This window comes from Mugil cephalus, chromosome 1, assembly GCF_022458985.1.
Source record: "Mugil cephalus isolate CIBA_MC_2020 chromosome 1, CIBA_Mcephalus_1.1, whole genome shotgun sequence".
Lineage (NCBI taxonomy): Eukaryota > Metazoa > Chordata > Actinopteri > Mugiliformes > Mugilidae > Mugil > Mugil cephalus.
The window spans coordinates 16,618,580-16,642,461 of NC_061770.1; the positions used below are offsets into that span (position 1 = coordinate 16,618,580).

A 23,882-nucleotide genomic window follows, 5' to 3' on the forward strand; every position below is an offset into this window, starting at 1 on the left:
ATTTAGGCTATTTCGAGCTGTCCGGGTCATGATAAGGATTAAAAGTTAGCTTAAGGCTTCTTGGAAACCAAAGCTAGGACCATTCATTCACTCTGTGTGCCTGACAGTGAGGTTGTAGTAAAGTCAAAGCAGGTCAGATGAGCGAGGTCGTATAGGGAGGAGATGTCCTTGTAGCTATAAGTAAAGTTCAGGCAAAGCTGTAGGATGACATTCCCAACAGTGTGTCAGATATACTGCTCACATTTCCTCTTCGCATGAGTCAGATGACACAGAGAGACTACGGCTCAATACATGCTGTCAGAGGAAAGCATAGATTTCCCCCTGCAGCCAAGCTGTAACCGAAAAAATTGCAATCCCACCCCATATCCAGCCTTTCTCATCTCATTGTTTGCACATTTCCTCTCTCTCTTTATGCCTTAAGTCTCTGCCCTCCTACACTATTCACTCTCTCCCGTTCCATGGTTGCTTCGTAGACTTCCTCCTACTCCCCTTTAGCTTCCTCCTTGCTAGCCATGCCCCTACGAATTGACCTTGCCGCAACTCAAGGAGAATTGATTTCTCTTTTGGTCTTTGTGTGAAACCCTATCTCAACAGCACTCTGAGGAATTTCCTCCCCCCCCCAAGAGCTGGATGGAGCTAATTCTCTTTCATGAGGACACTTTTCACTCCATTTTATCTGCCTGCACCCCCCTTTCTCTCTCTCTGTCTTCCCCCTACTCTTCCAGTCCTCGTCTCTTCTGAGCACACAGAAATAGAGCAGGCATGATTAATGCAACATCTATTGCCGCCAAACATTAGCTTTGCTCAACCTTTTTACGCTCGGCTGCTGTTTAGGAAATTGTTACTCACGCACCTTCTGACATTATCACCGAATTATCGCATTAGCTCAGTGATAAAAGAGCTTGACGTTTTACTTTTGACGGGCATGGACGGAAAGAAAACACGAGGGCGGGCTGAGGCATCGGCTGAACAAGCGTTCTCATGTTTTCCTAATTACACCCACTCTCTCTGCAAGTAAAACGCAACGAAAATTATTCACGAGAAACCAAAGCGAACCTCGTAAAAGTGGGCGATATACATCCAAATCTCTGAAATGCTAAAAATCTCATTTGATATTATGATTTTTTGGTAACACTTTCTATGAAGGTTGTATTTATAATGCCCTATGAATGCACTCATAATGTTTTATAAGGTGTCTATAAAGCATTATAATGGTCATTATTACCATCTATACATATTCACAATTCGTTATAACCAACTTCATGATGCATTATGACAACTGGTTATGAATAATTATAATTTTAATCTGAATAGTGCAATATAAATATGTCAATATCTGCCTAGTCACTTGTTAGTTTTATAATGCATCATAACTACTTTGCTTTGCTAAATGTGTATAGTGATGCATAATGAGTTTTGACTTCGCCTATAGTGATTTATATCTGTAGCTATAAGTATATGTAATAAAGTTATAATAATGTATACATCTCCCTACAGCACACACTTATAAACAGCTATGCAATATCATAAGTGCTATTTGTCAGCTCTAAGTAAAGTGACAAGAATATGACACTATTATTAACAGATATAAGTTACTATGAGAAATTAAAAGGTGCAATGAACTAAGTCCTGAGTCTGGCATCTTTACCCCATATGCACAATGTTAATATTATAGGTGTTATTTGTCAGCTTTAGGTAAATTAATCCAAATGAGGTGCCTGGACAGTAAAGACAAAAGAAATGCATTTAGTTCACTTTATTTTCATTTAAACCAACACACATAATCAGAATGATTATCAACGCTCTGAGCACATTACACAAACACATGAAACAGGTCACAAAAGTGGCACGGCGTGGTCCTAGAGATGTGGCTCTTAAAAGTGCCTTTGGGTTGGTGAGGTGATTCAGGGTCAGAGGTCAGGAGATGGTTTGACAGCAACTACAAGAAGAACAGAGGCAAATCTTTAGTGCTCTAGGTGGGTTTGTTTTTATGCAGAAAGGTTTGAATGAAAACACATAAGCAGATCACGTTTTTTTGTTTAAAGCAGCCTAATGAGACATTATGTTACCGCATATCATGCAGGCAGCGCAGATTACCCGTAGGTGGCTTAAGCTAGCTACACGAAAGTTACCAGACACGGCTAGTTTTAATTCACAAATTAGATCGTTTTCATATTCTTGCGTTTAATGATTGAAACCATTCGAAATCATTGCTTTTATACGCAAACCATGTGCTTCATGTAAGCAAAATAAGACATTAGCTCACAAAACACTAGCAGGACAGAGAGACAACCTACCTGTCCTGGAGAGGGCTCAGCGGAGAAAGAGCAGAAAACCTGCAGTCAATGCTTTACGACAGTGGGAGGAGCTGGGGACGGAGGTGGGTGGGTGGGGTCAGAGGTCAGGGGTCATGGACTAAGGAATGACATTTCTACAATAATAATAATATTAATAAAAACGATATCAAAATAATATCTGACGGCATTCAATAAATGCAGACATTTCTAGCGATCCTGTATAAGAGACCGATATAACAAATAACCATTAATTTTTTTTAGAATCTCAAAGTGCCGAATCCTGCAGCAAAATTGACGTTACATTAAAAACCGAAATAAGACCATTACAAATCTAGTCTAAATGAAATTAAATCAAACCTCTTCATTGCGCAGTGTCCCATTGACAGTCGTCCTCACGAAATAACTTCCAATTGAAATACATCAGTTTGAAATTCGTTTCGAGCGGCATGAAAATTTGAGAAAAATCGGCAGGCACCAAACAATAGATTCATTTTCGTGACAGTTTCACATCCACTGTGACACCGGGTTGGCATTTAACCGCTTCTTTATACAGGATCGCTAGAAATGTCCGCATTTATTGAATGCCGTCAGATATTATTTTGATATCGTTATTATTATTATTATTATTATTATTATTGTAGAAATGTCATTCCTTAGTCCATGACCCCTGACCTCTGACCCCACCTACCTCCGTCCCCAGCTCCTCCCACTGTCGTAAAGCATTGACTGTATGTACTAGTTGTAAAGCGGCTTTTCTTTCCTTTCTCCGCTGAGTCCTCTCCAGGACAGGTAGGTTGTCTCTCTGTTCTGCTAGTGTTTTTTGAGCTAATGCCTTATTTTGCTTACATGAAGCACATGGTTTACATATTAAAGCAATGATTTTGAATGGTTTCAATCATTAAACGCAAGAATATGAAAACGATCTAATTTGTGAGTTAAAACTAGCCGTGTCTGGTAACTTTCGTGTAGCTAGCTTAAGCCACCTACGGGTAATCTGCGCTGCCTGCATGATATGCGGTAACATAATGTCTCATTAGGCTGTTTTAAACAAAAAAAAAACTGATCTGTTTATTTGTTTTCAATCAAACCTTTCTACATAAAAAACAAACCCACCTAGAGCACTAAAGATTTGCCTCTGTTCTTGTAGTTGCTGTCAAACCATCTCCTGACCTCTGACCCTGAATCACCTCACCAACCCAAAGGCACTTTTAAGAGCCACATCTCTAGGACCACGCTGTTTCATGTGTTTGTGTAATGTGCTCAGAGCGTTGATAATCATTCTGATTATGTGTGTTGGTTTAAATGAAAATAAAGTGAACTAAATGCATTTCTTTTGTCTTTACTGTCCAGGCACCTCATTTGGACTAATTTACCTAAAGCTGACAAATAACACCTATAATATTAACATTGTGCATATGGGGTAAAGATGCCAGACTCAGGACTTAGTTCATTGCACCTTTTAATTTCTCATAGTAACTTATATCTGTTAATAATAGTGTCATATTCTTGTCACTTTACTTAGAGCTGACAAATAGCACTTATGATATTGCATAGCTGTTTATAAGTGTGTGCTGTAGGGAGATGTATACATTATTATAACTTTATTACATATACTTATAGCTACAGATATAAATCACTATAGGCGAAGTCAAAACTCATTATGCATCACTATACACATTTAGCAAAGCAAAGTAGTTATGATGCATTATAAAACTAACAAGTGACTAGGCAGATATTGACATATTTATAATGCACTATTCAGATTAAAATTATAATTATTCATAACCAGTTGTCATAATGCATCATGAAGTTGGTTATAACGAATTGTGAATATGTATAGATGGTAATAATGACCATTATAATGCTTTATAGACACCTTATAAAACATTATGAGTGCATTCATAGGGCATTATAAATACAACCTTCATAGAAAGTGTTACCGATTTTTTTAATGGGCGATTGCATGTGCAAGAAATGGGAAACCGCTTATTCGCACTTTCGAAGCTCTAATGCCGCAGGAAGGAAGTCCTAAAACAAACCCCGAAGAAGCGTTTTACGGCACGCGGACCAAGACGTCAATTTGATATCGATGTTTTGATTTGAGACCAGAGTGCAAGGGTTACAAAGTGGATGACGACAATAAATATCCTGCACGACAAAGGCCCTCTTTGCAAACACCGGAGAGCCGCAGTGTGAAGAATCATCTGTGCCTCTTTCCACTTTGTGATCAGACTGACTGCTGAAGCATACAGAACATTTTCCAGGCTTCAACTCCCAGGTGTCTTGTAGCCCGAGGATTCCCAGTAAGCAGTCAGCCAGGCTGCCTTGGTGAATGCACTAATGTGACACCATAATCACACACAGGTGCATTTTTGTGCTTCGCAGAGCAGCAGCGGCGGCAGCAGCAGCAGCAGCAGCAGCAGGCTTACGGTGGTAGCAGGTGCCCGTCCTGGTGTGTGTAGAATAAACAGTACGTTTGATTCCAACGTTTGGGGAAAAAAAAAAAAAAAACTGCAACGTGTTTACGATCAGTGTTTGTATTTGCCGTCACCCTCTGGCCTTCACTTTTAGCAAATGGTGTTTGACTGAGGGCACTGCAGTGAGGCCAGTGGAGCTGTGGGAGACAGAAGAGCAGACACCTCCACCTCCCTCCGCTCTGCAGTGCTACACACATTGATGCCCCCCCCACCACCACCACCACCACCACACACACACGCACACACAGATGCACTCACAGACACAATGGGTTGCTTTCCCACCAGTCCAATAACAGGCCTATTCATTAGAGTCTCTTACAGATAGTATTGACAGCCTGCTGACACGCAGTCACTCCAGCATAAACAAATGGACCAACAGAGAAGAGTGGGAGGGTAGAAGGGAAGAGACCTGTTATAGCGGCTTTTCTTTTTTTGGACCGAGGAAGGATCCCCACAAAGCGGGAGCCAGACTTCCATTACTGCCATAAAGACGCACATCATCTCTCTCCCACACACGTAATGCAGTCCCTCTTCTGGTAAGTGTCACATTAATCTTACATCCTCGGTCACTTAAGAGATACAAAGTCTACTCTAATTACAATCATGGGAATAAGTATTTTATTCAGTGCCTTGCCGTACGCAGCAGAGAGCGGATATGGAAAGGTGAACTAGGTCGAGAGCGGCGAGAGACTCATCACACTAATCTTACAGCGCTATTTTTCAGCTCTTTCCAAAAAAAAAAAACATTCCCACTGAAAGGATACCCTGCAAGACAACATGGCGAATTTGAAGCCGCTTACTGGGAAAATTGCAACACGCTAGAAAACGGCCCCCCGCAGAAAATCTCAAGTTTCAGCTGCGTTAAAGTCTTCCAGTTATATCTCAGATATGCAAAGAAGCCTAAAGGGACATACTGCACTGTGCATACCAAATATCTGGCTCATTAAGGAGTTATAATTACTGTGTCACTCTGACATAAACAAAGAGTGGAGAGGGGTCATGGAGAAAATGGGGAGGGGGGAGAAAAAAAAATGCTGATCTCCTCAAAGACATATTCCCCGTTGTCTCTTTGAGTTGACCTCTGGAACCAGGTGAGTGTGTGCAGACTGGAGGGAGGGGACGGGGGGAGAGGGAGGGAGGGTTGGAGAGGAGGGTGAATGGAATGAGCAATAGCTATGCAGACAGGTCAACAGAGAGAGACAGACTTTATGAAGACAGATGAGGCCGGAGTGGGCACATGAACACAAAGACAAAGAGACAGATAGACTGCATGGCCCAGAGCTCAGGAGGTCAGCTCTGACTCGAACAGACAAGACGGATAAGAAACAAGACGACACCCAAACATGAACTGATCGTGACATTACTGAGAATCCCCCCAGAAACTTTGAAAAAGTAGAATTTTAACCAAGAATGCTTGTCAGACAGTCATCACGCAGCAGCGATTTGGGTGACAGCGGGGGGACGTTACAGACGGTTCTTATCTAAATACAGATTCTGTACCGGGAGCTCCCTCCAGGCATCTGTGAGAGGAAAGAGTAGGAGTTTTTTTTTTTTTTTTTTTTTTGATCAGCAACATGGCTGCTGATCACGATGACACCAGAGTCAATCGAGAGGACCTACGTCAACAGGAGCCCGGCGATCATGTTCTCTTTTAGCGCGCCATTGTTTTTTTTTTCGTTCTATGCCAGCACACATAACTTGGTGCAGAGTCCATGTCAGGCACAACAGCACTGCTGGCTGCCTGCAGCTTTTGTGTGGAGCACGCTACACAACGCAACCACACATTCGTTGCCATTATCAACATCAGGACTGTCATCACCGTCACCGCTAGCCAAACATCTCTGCCAGGGCCCCAGAATACCTACGAGGCTGGTTAACACAGACTTGTGAACGCAGCGTCAAGGACAGCGCAGCACTGGTAAAGGTTATTTGCTCAAGGTCACAGAAAAAAGCAGGATAGGAAAAGACTAACAGCCCTCCAGACGTGGTTGCCGATGCGTGCGGACCGCGCGCATGCCGCACACATCCTTTAAGCCGCGTTTTAAAAAACGATCGTTTGTCAGAGATATGTTATCGCAACCCGGCAGATTTTCGTCGGTGAGCTGAATCAGGAAAATTTTAGCCGGCTGGAGGTCGACATCCACCAGCGCCAGGCTTGTAAAGGTCATTACAATGACATTACCCTTTTCAGGGGAGGGGAAAGCAAGAAATGTCATATCACTCAGTGGCCACATCATCATGCAAATGGGGCGGAATGTTCAGACAGAAATAATGAAAGATAGCTATCTGACTGACAGCTTAATGGGGACAAGTCGGCTTTTTTGGCAGGTGTGAAGGGGGAAGATTTAACAAACCATTAGATCCAATGAAAAACACAAGGATTTTGCTATTTCTGAGCTGCGGTTCATTGTCATTGTTTAAATACAGCTCAGTCTGAGTCAAATATACACAGAGCGAGCGCTGCCAGTCTTTCAATGTTTCTGCAAAGGCATAATCCATCGGTGCCGCACTACAGAAGTTACATTCCATGTTTTATTGCCTCTTCCACAAGCGCCGCAGCTACGAGTTAAAATTGACACAAACACGCCGTAACTACTAGCCTAAGCACAAACCTCTGAGCGAGTTCGCCTGCTGTTTATCACAGCCGGATAGCTGTGGTTGATGGGTAATGCTCGTGTTAACACGTTCCGGCCAGCTATCCTTCACGGGAGCTGCCACCACCTGCAACCTGATCAAGACAGTACTTGTCTAACTGTTCCATGAGGCTCAAGTCAGGTAATAGTTCACCCCTGACCAGCTGCGGAAATTCAGCTCAGTGTAATGCCAAAAAAAACAAAAACCAAACAAACTTAAGGGTAAAAAGTTCTCAGTTTAACATCAAATCTTATAGTCATAACTTTGCCAACTTAGAGCCCATAAATCAAGCATTTACATATTCCCCGATGCTTCCAGCTCCCACACCTCAAGCTTGACTACATGATTCCCTATAATCATTAAAGATGTCTGCTTGAAAAACATGCCTGCCGGGAGTGCAGAGGAGCAGAGCTGTGCCTGAATCAGCCCAGGCATGCGTTAAAACAAAGTGGCCTCTCCGGCGGAGCACATAGCAACACACACGTTTAGAGCAGAGAAACACACACACACACACACACACACACGCGCGATCTTGCAGACACAGCCGTACACCAACTAGAAGACTCTAGAACACTTTCACACGCTGATAGGCGCCACATTGGTTATTAAACAAACGCTCGCTCTATCCTATCCCGTTCACAGGGAAGCGCACGCAGGATTGGTCGTATCATGGCGAGGGGACTTGCTGCATGAATGTACAAGCTGACTATGTGGAGCACACAGACCACACAGAATCCCCTCTCTCAGACATGGCCACTATGAGACCAGCATACTAAAGAAGAATTCGCTGGCAGAACAGACCAACACTGTATAATAAAGCTGATGTCCTGCATGCGGGGGACACTTCTAGTTTTAAAAATGCCATTTGTTTGATGAGGTGTTTGCTTATCATTGACCAGGAGGGAGAAGCTACTGTAATATGTGACCAAAGGAAAAAGATTTAAAAAAAAAATGAAATGTACGTTAACTGTACGGATAAAACAGCATGTCAACAGTTATCAGTAAGTTGAGATGAAACCATCTTTATCGCCTCACCTCTCCTGGCAGAACATGAGAATGGTGGAGTCTGGTCATGTGACCAAACAGCCTATAATGATACAGTCCAGCTCCAAACACTTTGACCTTCCCTGTCATCACTCACACCTGCCATATTAATGGCAGACTATTATCGTAATTACAAGTGCCATCCATGATTTAAAGGTTTGTCCGAGCGCTCGGTGCTGACAGATGTCTGTGTGGAATGGAAACCAAGCAGAGCTCGCTGTTTAAAAAAAAAAAAAAAAAAAGCTGCTGGTGGCTAAGTTTAAGTAGGGGATTAGTGATACAACAGTGCGACTGACCTCTCCAAAAAAAATCCCATGCACCAAAGAGGAGACAACTCACCCAAAATCATGCTGTGGGTTGCCTTTGGTGTCCCTGGGTTGACAAGTGTTCCCTCACTGCCCCCCGTCTCTCCTGCTTTCGGCAAGGGACAATGGCTCCAAAATTCTCTTTTCAGAGTTGCTCTCCACTCTCCAGAAAGAGGCAACTCAGAGAGGCAGCGCTAGATGTGAGGAGAGACTGCTGCTGCTGCTGCTGCTGCACATGCCGTCTCCTACGTCTGCCTTCTCCAGGTGAAAAACTGTGTGTGTGTGTGATAGAGAGGGAGTGTGTGGTTGTCTGAGTGTGTGTGTGTGTGGAGGTGGGGGTCCACTGTTTCTGCAGTGGTGGCTCAGGTAAGCCTGAGGACAGTATGGAGGTGGAGGGAGAGGGAAAGAGAAGACGGGAGAAAGAAAGAGGAGGGGGGAGCCTAAAGTGTGACAGCCAATCACAGCGAGGAGGCTACACAACCAAGATCTTCTTCTCCACAGCAGCCAGGAGGAATTGCAGTGGTCTCCAACAAACAGCTGACAAGCAGTCCCCCCACCCTCCCCACCCTCCCACAGTTGTATCGTTTCACGGGGAGCTTTCAGATGGAAGGTCTTCTCTGCAACTGTAAAGTCTGGTCTCTCTCTGCAAAAACACACACTCCCTTCCCCACTCTTTCTCCTCTCCCTCTCCCTGCCTGCTCCTTGTTTTTGGGGTTGGGTATAACCTAAAGGCACCTTACATGCCTCCGCTCTGATTGGTGGCAGCCTCGACCAATGGGAACAGCGGCAGACACTTGTCATCATGCAGAGTGGAAGTCATGAAGGAGAGACGGAGCTTGACTGAAAATGCCGTCTGCCTAAAACACTGTTTCTCCCTTTTCGTTCTCCTCACCCATCTCCCCCCTCACCGAGAGCGTAATAGTCACATCTGTTTACTGCATTTGTTGTTTATTACCCCTCCCCCTCTCTGTCCTTTGACTCCATGTGCATGTGGACTTGTTGGAGGATTAACCTTTTATCTCTGTGGGTTTGTCCTTCTCTCATTTTCCTCCCTTCATCTCTGAGCACAGACACACGTTTCATCAACCTGAGGAAAACGAATCCCGTGTTTTTCGGTGGACTTTTGACTCGCAGTGGAGTGGGGGAATTTGGCGAGTGAAAAGGGAGAGACGAAATAGAAAGCGACAAAGCGGAGGACGCGGGAAGAGGAGGGGGCAGAGATTAAACTAAACGCAAACTGACAGACGGATGAGGAGACACAGAGCGACAAGAAGAGACGACCAGAAGGAAGGACCACAGAGAAAAATACCGGGTCGGACGCAGGAGGCGGGCTGCGCCGAATTAAACTGTGAACCGTAGCAATGCAGCCACTAATTTAAAAGGAGCTTCTCAGCCAGCTCCTCATGGTCCACTTCATCCACACCAAGAAACCGCTAAAACAACGTCTGCTGTCGCGCTCGAGGACTAGCCCCTGCCCCAGCCCCTGCCCCAGCCTCCCTCCAGTTTCCCTCGTCACAGGAATCACACGATAGCTAGGGAGAGACGTTTTGAAAATCACACAGCGACGATGCTACTGAGAAGCTCAGGGCTTCAGAGAAGGCTTAACAAAGCTGTCAAAAAATTAATCCCCTTGGGCGGGCATGCTTGCAAACACACAGATATAGACACGTGAGCCTGGGGCTACAGAAAACGCTTCCTGATGTTCATAGTGCCTCCTCTTGTCCTGCTTTCTCTTTCCCTTTTCCTTTTTCTATCTCTACCCTCCTCCTCCTCCCCAACACCACCAACACCAACACCACCCCTCTCACGCTCTAAGGCTGAGGCTGTGAGTCACTGGGTGTTGGAGTGAATACTAAGAAGGCTGGCTGACACCTCCAATACCTCTCTGCACAGTAGCACCACTGCATACGCTTAAGACACTGTATGTAAACACTCACAGACGCGGATGACGCAAACTCCCACTCAAAGCAAAATGCAGGTGTTATGAAATAAGTGGTACCTCTCCCTCTTCCGAGAGTGATCCCGAGACCGAACACATTCAACGAGACTAATAAATGCCCAGAATAATGCATTTACGAATGTGGAACAAACACTGCAGGATGCCAAAGAACAAACAGACCGATTCAAAAAGGAATCTGAGCCTGTGGGTCCTTGGATCAACTGCACAAACGCACACAGTGTCTGCAGGAAATGGACTGAGCACTGAGAATATTAGTTTTTGAAAATGGGACACTAGCAGCTCGAGCAATAGTTATTATCAATATAGCTGTGCGTGCAAGTCGTTCCGCAAGCATGTGCGTGTTTGTGTGTGAGCAAAAGGGCCGAGATAGGGTTTCCTCATTAGTTGTGTTGGTATCAATAATTCAGAGCCGGCCCTTGTTGGCGTTCAATGGTCCGAGTGCTAATGTGCTGTCGGGCCAACGGGGGCCCAGGGCCCAGCGCCACTTTAATGGATGTCATGATGAGAGGGTGAAATCGGAGCACGGAGATCCTGTATCATCCATAGGCAGGAAAGAGGAGGGAAGACAAGTGAGAGAGGAGAGGAATGAGGGGAGACAGGCACTGGGGGAGAGGACAGATGGCAACCCTGGACAGGTATGAGGATGGGGGTGAGAGGGAGAGAAACGGGGGGAAAAGTCAGAGCAAGACGGAAAGAAACTGGGACTATTGTGTCCCTCATTTTACCGCTGGCTACAAATCACCGTTGTGAAGCTGCTGCACCGATGCCTGTCACCTCTGGAAAGGAAGGAGACACATGACAAGAGGTTGCGACTGGAGTGTTATAAATTGTTATTTCATTTGCAACCCACTTTTTGTTTTTTAAGGTGCTTCAAATGTCAATAATCCTGTTTGGAGAACTAGAACTTCTGATTTTCATTGCTAAATTTACTATATTCCCTTATATTATCTATAATAATCAATAATAACTACATCATTGCCAAAAGTTATTAAGGAACATTTTTTAACAGTGTTGGCACTAATGACAGAGAATTTTTTTTTTTTTTGAAATAGTCCTTCCCCATTCAAACCTAGATCAAATAGATCAAGATCAAGGAAATCTATGTATTTCTATGTAAAATAAAATAGAATAAAAATAAAATAATAAAATAAATCAAATAAAAAAATGTACAAAAGAAATTCTGGATAGTAGTGGGCCTATGCCGCCCTCTGTTGGTGTAAACCTATCAATACAAAATTCATTCCTTCTGTCAAAGTATAGACAGATTCCCACCTCTGCTACTAGACAGCAGCCTGGGAACGTTCCATAATGTAAAATTATCCCATGTAAACTGAGAGGGTAAAATGTTCCCACAGCCATGTCAACACACATGGGTAAATAAGGGAGCCAAACAGACAGTGCACACGGCTGGTTGCTGTATTGATGACCTGCCAAACAGGATATGGTGTTTCTTACCCCAGCGGAAAACTATCTATAACAACAGACTTATCATATAGATAACGCCGCCGTGGTCACTGACAACTGACACAACTGCAAACTAGTGAACTGGGTAACATGCAGCCCGAGCCCGAGTCCGACGGGAGAAAGGAATGACTGCTGTGTATAAAAGACTTACAAAGATTCATTCAGGCTGTGAGAGATATACTGACCCTAAGGGTGAAAGCGTGTCAAACTCAGCCATTCAGATAATACTAAGATCTATCTCTTTCATTCTTCTCTGCAGCAAAACGCACAGTAAATCTGGACTCACGGAAACTTGCCAGGCAGACTATAACTCACCTCTGTACAACGGCTCAAAGACAGTGTCAGAAAACAACCTCTGTTGATCATGAATTCTGGTCATATTTCATGAGCCTGCCCTCGGGCACTGTGCAACTTTTCAGAAACGTCACTTCGGCCCTTTTTTCCCCCCCGCAGTTTGCTTGCACAGCAAAAAAATAAATTAAAAAAAAAGAAGATTTCTGTTCATACACGGTCCGCACCTTAGGTTTTGGGTGACTTCTGGCACCGTGGTGGTGAATTTAGAGGCTGCCTAAGAAGGTCAAAGGTGAGTTGGCCAGGCATGCTCCAGGCGCCGGCGTGCTTGAGCTTTGCCTCGCGAAGTGGCGAAGCAGCAACCAAAGCTACAAGGCGATAAATCACTGCTTATTAGTCTATTATATGGTAGGTAGCTTCAGAGTAATGTGGCGATGTCTGTGGCACACCCTGTCTAATGCATAGCACATCGGTATGAACAAAAGGACCTCTGCATTCCCCTTGAACTGGCCTGAGCCTGCAAGTCTGACAGGCATATCACTTTGCAGCTGTGAGGGATAATCATCTCACTAAATTTAGACTATTGATCAGGCTTGGATATGTGCAGGAAATGTGGCCAGCAGTGTTTCTCGCATATTTTCTTTTCCTCAGGAAACACCTGAATAATTCAGAACGCGTTCACTCATTTTTTTTTTTTTTTGATCATCTTTGTTGAAAACACATTTACAGGCTGTGCTGCGTGAAACAAATAGAGTGGAAAAAAAATGAATCAATTCCCCGAGACAGAAATGCTGAAATGCTAATGCTCACATTGGGAGACAGTAAAGTCAAGCCTTGATGCAGGACATTTATTCTTTCCTCTTTAATTTAACAAACAAAACAAGATCCCACTTCCTTGATTCGGATCCCGGGTGCTATTCTTTTCATTCACACAGTTTCTTCTCAATGTGTTCATTGCAATTGTGTAATTTGCCGTATGATGTTTATGCTTTGGCGACATGCCTCCGATCAAACTGTCCTGCCAGTGAAGCTTCACAGACTGCAATTGAATTTGCAGAGAGCGCCGATGAGTGTACACAGGTGGGTGCGCCTGCCCTGTGAATCCACACTCGCCTGCAGAGATGGAAAATGTTGATGTTGACTGTCACACTCTCACACGTCCGTGACATTTTTACACCAGCACCCGAGCACAGGACGTCTTTCTTTCCAGCCTGATCACACGTTTACACCACAACCACTTGCAGCTCGGACTTGTTGGAACTTCGCTGTGCAGTCTTTTTCAGCTATCCCGTTCGCAGCGGACACAATCCTGATTGTGATTACAGCGTACTTAAAGGCAATTGGAATAATTATTATCTCCCCAGATTCTGTTCAGAAAGCCGAGAAATTCCACAGCCTTGAGGGAGAACTCAGTCTTCTTTATCTTAACTGGTGCTGCACATATTTATTGCACACAAGCATTCCCTGCATACAAACACACACACTCACACACACACACACACACACACACACACACACACACACACACACACAAAAGAAATGAAATCAGCCTTTCTCCAAATGTGTTCAGTCTGCAGAGCAGCAGCAGATGGGTGGAGCTGTCAGGAGAGTTTTCAGCTCTGCAGATACACATATATATATCTACAGTATGTATGTTTGAGACAGGAATGAAGATCAGTGATTTTCATGCACACTAACGCACACACACATATTTATCCAATTCTAATTTGTGCAGAATTAGAGATTATTAATAGCATCAAAACGTCACACAGTGGTCACCATACATTTTGTACACGGGAGAAAAACACTCACCGTTGTGCTCCCCCACAGAGACAGCCCTGCATTTTTATGTGGAAGCGGGCACAAGAGTAGCAGAAGGTAACAGGTTCATTTCTTACCTGTGCTCCACATTGAACTCTATTCCTGCTCCTTCACTGACTTAGTCCAGGCTCCAGCTCTAGCTATGTATAATGGGATTTCCTCTGTCAAATCCTCCCCACTACCAAACTAGTCATGCCACTTCAGGTCGCAGGGAAAAAAAGGAACAAACTCTCGTGAATTTGAAAAGCTTTGACAGAGCAGCATGGGCGGTCAGCGTAAAGCGAAGGCAATATAAGGGACATGTGGACACGGAGACAGCACACGCATTGCCCCTGTCACCTCCCCTCCACCTCCCTGGAGCACATCTCCTCCTCCTACTCAGTCGCAGCCCGGTGTGAAAACAAAGCTAGAGCAGGAGATTCCACTCGCTAATCTTGGCAGACATTAATAGGTGAGGGCGGTTGTGTCAGAAGACGGAGAGGACGTGCTGCTGAACGCCGTGGCAGGGAGGCATTAAAGGGAATCAAATGTCAATGAACGGGGGTACGAGGAGTAAAATGAGGTCCTGTGCGTGGAGGCAGGCGAAATATCATCCTATAAATACAGGATTTGTGGCGCAGCAGACATTAGGAGATGGGGGGCGGGGGTGCAAACTGTTATGTGTAGGCCTTTTATTACTGGATCACCTCACACTGGCAGTGTCAAGGGGAAGTTGAGAAAAACAGCGAAACTTCTGGACGTATGGAAGAAAGGCTGTGTGACAGCAGTAACACGCACATGCAGAAAATCAGAGGTAAATGCTATTCTGCAGCATTGGCAGTGTACGCTGCAACCCACCAAACAGGTCGTCTGAAGCTTCCATCCTGTAACATCCAGTGTGCAGCTCTCTCTCCGGGCGCGTTGTCCAATAAGTCCTTACACAGCATCTGCTCTGAAAATGCTGCCCGCTGTTAGAGCGTGACACTCACGCCGCGCAAAAAAACTCTCACCCTCATAAACAGGGAGACTGCGCCTCGCTGCCCATCCATGCGGTCTTGCGGCAGAAAGATAAGGTTAGAAGTGGATAAGGACAGCAGTTTACAGCTGTAAGCACATTTCAGCACCCCGAGGCCCCGAGGGGTAAAGTTACAGGCAACTGCCCCTGACTCTCAGAGTGATAAACACGCTTGTAAAGGTTGCGGCACGAGTCATTAAATTTGACAATTAGCTCTCAGTCTCTGTTTAGTTTTAAAGTCCTCAAATGGACTTATCTGTTTCAAATACACATTTAGGACATGGCACAGCGCTGCTCAGTATTGATAATTAGCATTTTCTTGGGGGAGGGGTGGGGGGGGTTTCTTTCTTGAAATGATGCTGAAAGGTAGTGGAAATATTACTCCCTAAAAGAAAATACAATTTTAAGTTTTGAACACAAAATCAGCCCTGCACAGAAAATATTTCCAGAGTTGAGTGAAGCTAAAGTCAGACTGAGTTAGGCAAAGTTATATTTAAATTTAAAACAGAATTTCCTCATTTGGCCACAGACAGTATCACCATCTGTTCTTCCATGACATATATATATATATATATAATTGTCTCACAATACACCTTTTACTTCATTGGATTTAGTCTGTAATTCAGTCACTTCAGATTAAACTGGGGAAAAAACGATGCTCATTAACTAGATATGCATCACAACTGACATGAGACACAGGGAAGTTTCGGGTCCTTTTGCAAAAATATCCCAAAAACATTCTGTTTATTGGATTTTACAGTTTTATAAAATCCCTCTGGCGGAGGTGAACGTGAATTTAAGGTTTCTTCTTTTGTGATGCACCGTGTTAGATGAGAATGCGAGACAAAAGTAACTCAAAAAATAAATTAAAGCCTTTTTTGTGCTTATTTGAATGTTGTTGTTGTCAGAGGCAACATAGTAAAACACTAAGATAGGCCTTGTCAGAAAGCTCTTACACACTTAATAATTTACATCCCGGTGGTATGGCTCATGAAAATACTTATTGGCTTTATAACTCAACTTTGTTTACACCGCAGCTTTTTATCCCAAGCTGTGACAGTTTGTGATTTAGAGTTAAGCAGGTGCCAGATTCAGTTTCATCAGGTCTCCGATGCCCAGTCTCTTCCTGTTACCCACCCTAGTCAAATCGTGATGGACGATCTGCCGACAGCCGCCCTGATGAGCAACGCTGCGTACCATGTTACCAGTTCATAACTCCTCCCACGGGCCCAAACATGGCCTTGGTCCCATTTCACTCTCGCTGAATCGAATCCTGCTGCAATATAATTTCCTTAATTAGCAATCCCTAAGAAACACGTTTCAGAAGTTGTAGCCATTGTTGTAATTTATTTGTCTTTGCAGGTGGCAGGTTTGTTTTCTGCCTGAGTGAGAATGTGTCCGATGTTATTTTCCGTTTCCTTCATCTGATCAAGTTTGAGATTTGAGATTCCAGGGAAGAAAAGCATGTCGGCTTTCTAAGGGTGACCACCCTGAATAAACCTTCTGTCACTGAGAAATATAATACTTATAGTAATGCGGGTGAGCAGTATCCTCAGATCATATTTCTGTGTGTGTCATGTTCAGTTGTTTTGGCCAAGACAAATAGTGATATATCAGAATCAGCTGGAACAATTAACCCTCCCCTAACTACGGGCTCTAAATAATAAAGGAAAGCTTCACCACGCTCTCCATGGCTGAATTCTATGACGTGGAGACCAATGGTCTACTCTGTGTCCTCACCACTTGTCACAAGAAGATGGCAGATATATGAGATACAGACCATAAGCCCGGGCTAATTAAATCTCATTTGGACACCACAAGATTATTTCATTATGTTCTTTTGGGTGGTGTGACAGGCAGGTGGCAGCAGGACTCGTGGTGCCAACAAACCGCTCAAGCTGGTGACGAAGGCCGGCAGCGTGGTGGGGATGGTGCTGGACAGAATGGAGGCAGTCAATGACAACTTGTCTCATCCTCTCTATGCCAAGCCGAGGCAGCTGAGGAGCACGCCCAGGACCTCCAGCCTCTGCTTACTGTGGATCACAAACAGACACCACTACTTTAAGTCCAGCTGGTCAGATCTAGATTTCTTTATTTTGGATCTAAATATTTTACATGAACACATTATTAAAAAAGTGGTGCCGCTTAAAAAAGTGTATATATCAAAATATTATACATTTCTGAATAAAAGTTCCTCAAAACAACACACCAGTCCTGAAAATAGACAAAGAAAACCCAAACCCAATAAGACAAATAAAACAAAAATATTTGTGCATTATTTTTGTTCAGGGGCCAATATGTGTGTGAACTCTGTTGTGCAACAATACCAGCAAGGTTTCCAGTAACTGCTGATCAGTCATCTATGGCAGCTTGGAGGAGTTTTAGCCAACCATCATCATTTTTATGCAGTAATGTTGAAAATTCAGTTTTTTTCCCTTATGCATTAATTTTGCAAATGCCTCAGAACTTGTACTGTATACATATTCCACATTGCACATGTATAAAAAGTATCCTACAACATGTGTATATATATAGTATATGTACTATACATATACAGTACCTGTGTGTGAATGTGAGTCACATAAATATTGGGCATGCACACTCAAACTACACTTCTGCAGATTAACAGTATATACACTATTCTATTTCTAATTATTCAAATTCTGTTCATGTAAAAAAACATTGTTCCTCATGTTTATCTAGATGTATCTTTATGTTTTCCTAGTAGAGATCAATTAATGCAAATCTTAACTATATATCTATATATTCTATTCTTATCTATATATTGTTATTGTGTGTTATTTCTACTTAATGTTAATGATGCAGAAAGAGCCTATAGACTTCACTCAACAGTTTGATGGAATGACACTTAAAAATATCCACCGAGCCGAGAAGCATTAGTTTGTAGTACTGGCCTTCACCACAAGATGGTGCTTTAACATTAAACCTGCAGTTATCCCACTTCACAGATTCGCTTTCTGGAATTTCCAAACTAGACTCAAAACCTTCACAAATGCCATCTGAAATGAAAGAACACATTGAGAAGGATTACAATGTGGGCTATATTTCCTTCTTTTCAACCAAATACTTACCATTTTCCTGAATGTGCCACCATCTCTACCACCTCCTTTCAAACCTTGACCCTGGACAGATGGCCTGAAGCCCCTCCTTTTCAATACCAACTGTTGCCCCAGTAACATCTGTTACATATAGGGGGACAGTGTGCAGCGAGAGGGCTCGCCAGGACACTGTCCTACCCTGTGAGGAGGGCTGAGGTTTCACAAATACTGCAGGATGCTGCAGCTGACAATTGGAAACAAGGGAAAGGTGCTCATGCAACAAACACTAGCAGAAGTCTGCTTCACCATCTGAAGGGAAAAACAAAGAAAAGAAAAACGTTTAGCAGTATAACTTCATTTGCCAAAGTTTGAGAAAAATCTGAAGATTATGTATCATAAACATGATGATGGGTTCACTTTGCGTGTGTCTCCCTGGATCTGACGGGAGGGCTGACTGGATGGAGTGCAGGATTAAAAGATGCTACCTCTTCTCCAACCTTCCACTGTTCTGGATTAATGTCTAATGTAACACTCTGGCCACTGAGCCCAGATCAGCTGCTTAAGTCTATTTTATCCGCTCACTGCAGAGCAAATTGAACAGAGAATATATTTAGACAAAAAAAAAAAAAGTGAAATACCCATAGGTGATGTAACATTAGTAATGAAAAGGCTGGGCTACAGATTTAGTGGATGTGTTTCTACAAGGCTGCTGTCAAATGTTTCTTTAATCTTTCATATTTTACGGTTAAAATGATTTATTTGTTCTTTGTCAATATAAAGCATTGCATGTAGACAGGAAAATACAATAAATAAAGATAAAACAATACCGTTTAATCACTAGAGGGTTGGTTTTGGTTAGGTAAATGCTTTGGTTTTGCATAAGTAAACAGATCATAAGGAGCAGGTTGACAGTAATTGCTAATGTAACTGTAATCAGGGCTTATACCCACATCCCCGAGTCAATCCACTTATTTATCTGTGCTCCAGAAAATGAACAAAAGAGAATAGCATGGTGTGACTTCTGTCTCTGAGCAGCACAGATGTGATAGACGGGCTTATCTGTGGGAATGAATGAAAAACTGTTGAGAATTTAGTGGATCAAAAACTGCAGCGGGGGCCCGGTGCCTTATGCTTTCCCACACCCCAGTTTTTTTTTTCTTTCTTAATTATTAAACTGTAAAATGAGTTATTAAAATGACCAGACACAGTGCTGCACCCTGCATGTATGTTTGGCGCGTTTCTGATCCAATTAATAGCCTGCGACAAAGGCTTAGCGCCAGTGACCTCGGCTGCAGTTTCCCAATTAATGAGTTTCTGCTAAACAAACTGCAAACAGCGAGTGTAGCAGATGGAAAAACGGACAGATGTTACTAACAGAAACTTTATAACCTGAGCCTTCCATCACGCCCCATCTGTTGCTCCTGCAGCCGGTACCTCCCTCTACCCTCCTCCAATGCTTCTCCTCTTCTCCTCATCAGCATCTATCACACAGCGCTCTCCCCCTGAAGCTCCGAACACTGCACCGCGCCGAATGAATGAAATCAGCATTTACCCCCTGACCTGGTTCGGCACTTCATAAACAAAGGCCACACGAGACGGCATATTCTCACATCACGTACTTAGGAGAACCTTCCAAGCAAGATAAAGTGCTAAGTGTGTGAATGGAGCTCCGGTCGACTTCGCAGTGACTGTGGACCAAAACCGTGTCGGTGTATCATGATGGATTTGCTGATAGACTGCCAGAGAAAGTAAAAAGACACTGCTCCTTGCATCATAATTAGGTAAAAAAAACTCCTCCACCTCTAATGTCCTCCCATGTCCCTGGCATTGAGGCTGCTCGCTCTCTCAGACACCACGGCCCTCCTACCTTGGCTGTTTTTTTGTGCCCTCTTCCAAAAGGACCTCCATCTGTCCCTACACTCAGCCCATTGTGGTGTCCCTGAGCCCGGCAACTTCCACAATGCAGTGGGCGTGCGGAGGGGGGCCAGGGTAAACACGACAGCATCCAGATCCCATTAGAAGCTCTTTAACTCCTACACCCTAATACTCGGGGAGAACTCTGGGTGGGGAAGGTCCGGCCCTTGTCCTCGTGCACACAATGTCACTTTTTTTACACCCATTTTCCATAGGTAATGAACATGCAAGGTGCTTTCTTTCTTCCCCTGCAATCTAAATGTTTTTATATTTCTTTAGCCACACATTTACCTCATTATTTAAAATCAATGCCATTTTTTTTTTATTAGAAAAGATGCTAATTAATAGAACCAAGCCTAAAGCTTGAATTAATTGTTTTATTGTGGTAAAGAGCTCAGTTAATACATAATATTCTAAAGTGATGTGATCATTTATATTCAATTTAATCCACTGTGCTGCCCATGACCAACCCTAATCCTTTTAAATTACCCCTCCTCCAGTTATGCCATCTTTGCCACGGCCTCGCCAACTTTCATTAGGGCCCTCTGCCTTCGCTCACATCTCTGTCTCCATCCATCTCCTTGGTCTTTCTTCCACCAGCTGCTCCTCTGAGTCTGGGGCGTCTCCATTTCCACCTCTCAACCTGGGCACCCGTATCCCTATGCACCCCGCAGAGGCAAATACATGTGAGTGTAACGTATGTGTGTGTGTGAGTGTGCATGCGTGCTGAGGCCCAAGAGGGGGCGGGAGGAGGGGGGAGATCACTGTGTTCGCCCCCAGCTTAAAGGCAGAGGGATTATCGGCACACAGACACTGATTAAAGCCTTCCAGCCTCCTATGGCCCCATTAATACAATCTTAATCACAATGCTTTATCCCTCCATCGAGCTCCTATGGCTCGGGACCTTTTCATTTTAGCGTGAGCTACTCTTGTTTGGCAGTGGATTAACAGCACTGTAGACAGAAACTAAAATATAAGCTCAAAAGAATGAGAGGAAAAAGAGGGGGAGAGAGTTTCAAGGTAAAATCTTCCAAAAGCTCTGTTGGCGATTGTTTCAGCCTGCGATTGCAACTTCCTCTGCCAAAATGAGTTGACTTGAAGGGTAAAGCTTGTTGTCGCCATTATATCATCGGCCATAGTGTGTTTAAAATAAATACCAGTTTACTAAGTTTAGGAATCAAAAGTTGAAGCATAGCACATTTGAATGTCTGTAGACTGACATCTGAGGTGACCTTTCTCTCCAGGGGATTGAGCTACAGGTTGTGCTCTGCTGCTTCAACCAAGGTGGCATTACAGAGCGTGTGGCCACTTCCCATGAATCGCCTTTATCACAGATAAGAGCCACTTGGTGTGTTTTGTCTGTAGTGGAAATAATGGCAAAGTTACCTTCTACTGCTTGTATTTAACACATATTCTTTCCACGAGACTGTCCTGCATCTTGCGCGTTTCATAATCTTGTATGCAAAGTCAATTTATGGGGATTATTTCCATATCCGCCCACTCATGTATTTGGACTCTGGAGGATAATTCACAATCCCTGCCCGCCCTCCTCAACATTTTTGCCGTAATAAAAACAGTATAGACACAAAAAAACGTTGTGTGCTTGCTAACTCTCTGACAGGCCGAGAGTTTAACTGTGTGTGGAGCTATGTGTCATTCCTGCGCCAAGGCTGACACACAAGAGCAGGGACGACCGACTTGTGAATGAGGAGCCCGGGACCTCGGTCACCTCCACTGCCCTCTCCCTCTCCTTTTTTGTCCACGACACAGTAATTCCCCTCTCCCTCTCATGCTCTCACTCTCTTCTCTCCCCAAAATTGGCCCAGCTGTCCGTCAGCCCCCCCGCAGCTCCCCCAGCTGTCTGCCCTCCCCAAACGAGGAGCCCAACAACAATACAGGTCACAGGTCAAGAGAAAGAACAGGCTGCGTTCACAATAGACCAGTGGCGCCCGCTAAAACAATCGTTCCCTTTTTCTCCTGCGGTTCTCTCTCCGCCGTTGCCAGGACTGGAAAAGACAAACCTTTTGCAGAGGAAGCTGAAGAGGAGGCGAGTCCACTTGGACGACAGCCTGTGAAAGCACCTTCCACTTCTGACAACTGACTAAAGGACCACGAGCATAAACACACTCATGACACACCAGCTCTTGTTCTCACCACTCCATCTTTGCGCTCTGTCATCCTGTTCTTTGTTTATGTCAAGAGCCACGTCCTTCAGCGCCATCATTAAAGTCAAAACCGATACTTTTGTCGTTAGTCGCGATATAAAAGTTTGAGGAACCTTGCCGACTCGAGCTAATCTGAAAATGGGTGGTGCATGTGTGCATGGCTTCTCTGTTTTGTTTTTGGTTTTTTTCAAAATACATCTCACTTAATGCATACTTTCTCCATATGCTGCACAAATCTCAGGCTCCACTTTCTTTCAGTAAATGTGGATTTGAAAATGGATTCTTGCCCTACAGTGTTTTGGCATGAGCTGGATGGGAAAGTGGGACATGTGGGAGAGAAAGCGAGCGGCAGAGACTCAGAAAGGCCCCTGTGACATATTCACCTGTTCCCCAGAGCAGTTTTCCCATGGCCCACAGCCTCCTGCCTGACCTGATAGAAAACCCCGGAGCAAGCCTTTGAATGACATCGTACACAGACGACTCTCTCTCACACACACACACACACAAACAGACGCACACTCACATCCTGCAGCAGACCTCTGCTGCACGGCCACAAAGTCCTCCTTTATCTAGCAACTTCGTCATGCACACTGTCACAGCTCTTTGAGCATGTTAGCTATTGTGAATGTTTTCTTTTGACAATATGCATTTGTGCAGAGAAATGAGCATGCAATCACTGCAATGTTATAAGCAAATGCTGGGTAAAGAGCTGAAGCTTGTGCAATAATGTGCAATAATTTCCCGCTGTGCAATACCCCATATTCAGTGTTATTATAGAGCAACTTGGAACGCAGGTTCACTTATACTTTTACATATTGTTATATATATTTCTTATATTTTTTACACTGATGCGTGTGTGTTGTTACTATAATTGTCTACTTATTCTTACTTATTCTTATTGCCTACATTGCTCTTTGTTCTTAACACTGGTACACTTTGAGTAGGAGCTGCTATAATGAAAAGTAATTTCCCCTGGTATTAATGAAGTAATTTTAATTCTGAACAGAATTTCCAGTTATACAAATGTTAAAAACTATATTGTCTGAAGCTTATATTAATTCAGCTGCATTTAGTTAATTATTTTTCTATTTAAATTACAGAACATCCTCTGGGGAATATGATTCGATTTTGCTAATCTGAAGAAGTACAACACAAAATGCAATATTTAATATCAGCATGTAAATTTAAAGGTACTGTGTTACTTTAACTGGAACTAGCTGCAGCTTCTCACATGAAGTGACTGGGAACTAATTGTAGGGAAAAGGGCTATGTTTCGATCTTGCGAAAGTTAACAATACGGGAACACAAAACGCAAAATTCAGTCTTTTTTGATGAAAACTTCCCTATATTTAAAATTCAACGGGTCTAAATATAATGATGTGTCAGATCTGCACGAAGGTCTTTCCGCTGGACTGGAGTTTAAGTATGGGAATGATCAGAAAACACAGCACACATCA

General features: G+C 43.7%; 1 protein-coding gene across 3 annotated transcripts in view; it reads right to left on the bottom strand.

The window, feature by feature from the left end:
• znf385a (zinc finger protein 385A) overlaps window positions 1-15,241 on the bottom strand; it is a 58,389-nt gene extending 43,148 nt beyond the window's left edge. Inside the window, exon 1 of one of the 3 annotated variants that reach the window (XM_047600910.1) lies at window positions 15,131-15,241. In XM_047600910.1, coding sequence (XP_047456866.1) covers window positions 15,131-15,155 — 25 coding nt within the window. In that variant the 5' untranslated portion in view covers window positions 15,156-15,241. Of the gene's footprint in view, window positions 1-8,791; window positions 9,395-14,370; window positions 14,607-15,130 lie in introns of those variants that run through there. The other 2 variants (XM_047600921.1, XM_047600931.1) reach the window with 2 other exon arrangements.
• Window positions 15,242-23,882: the final 8,641 nt, after the last annotated feature.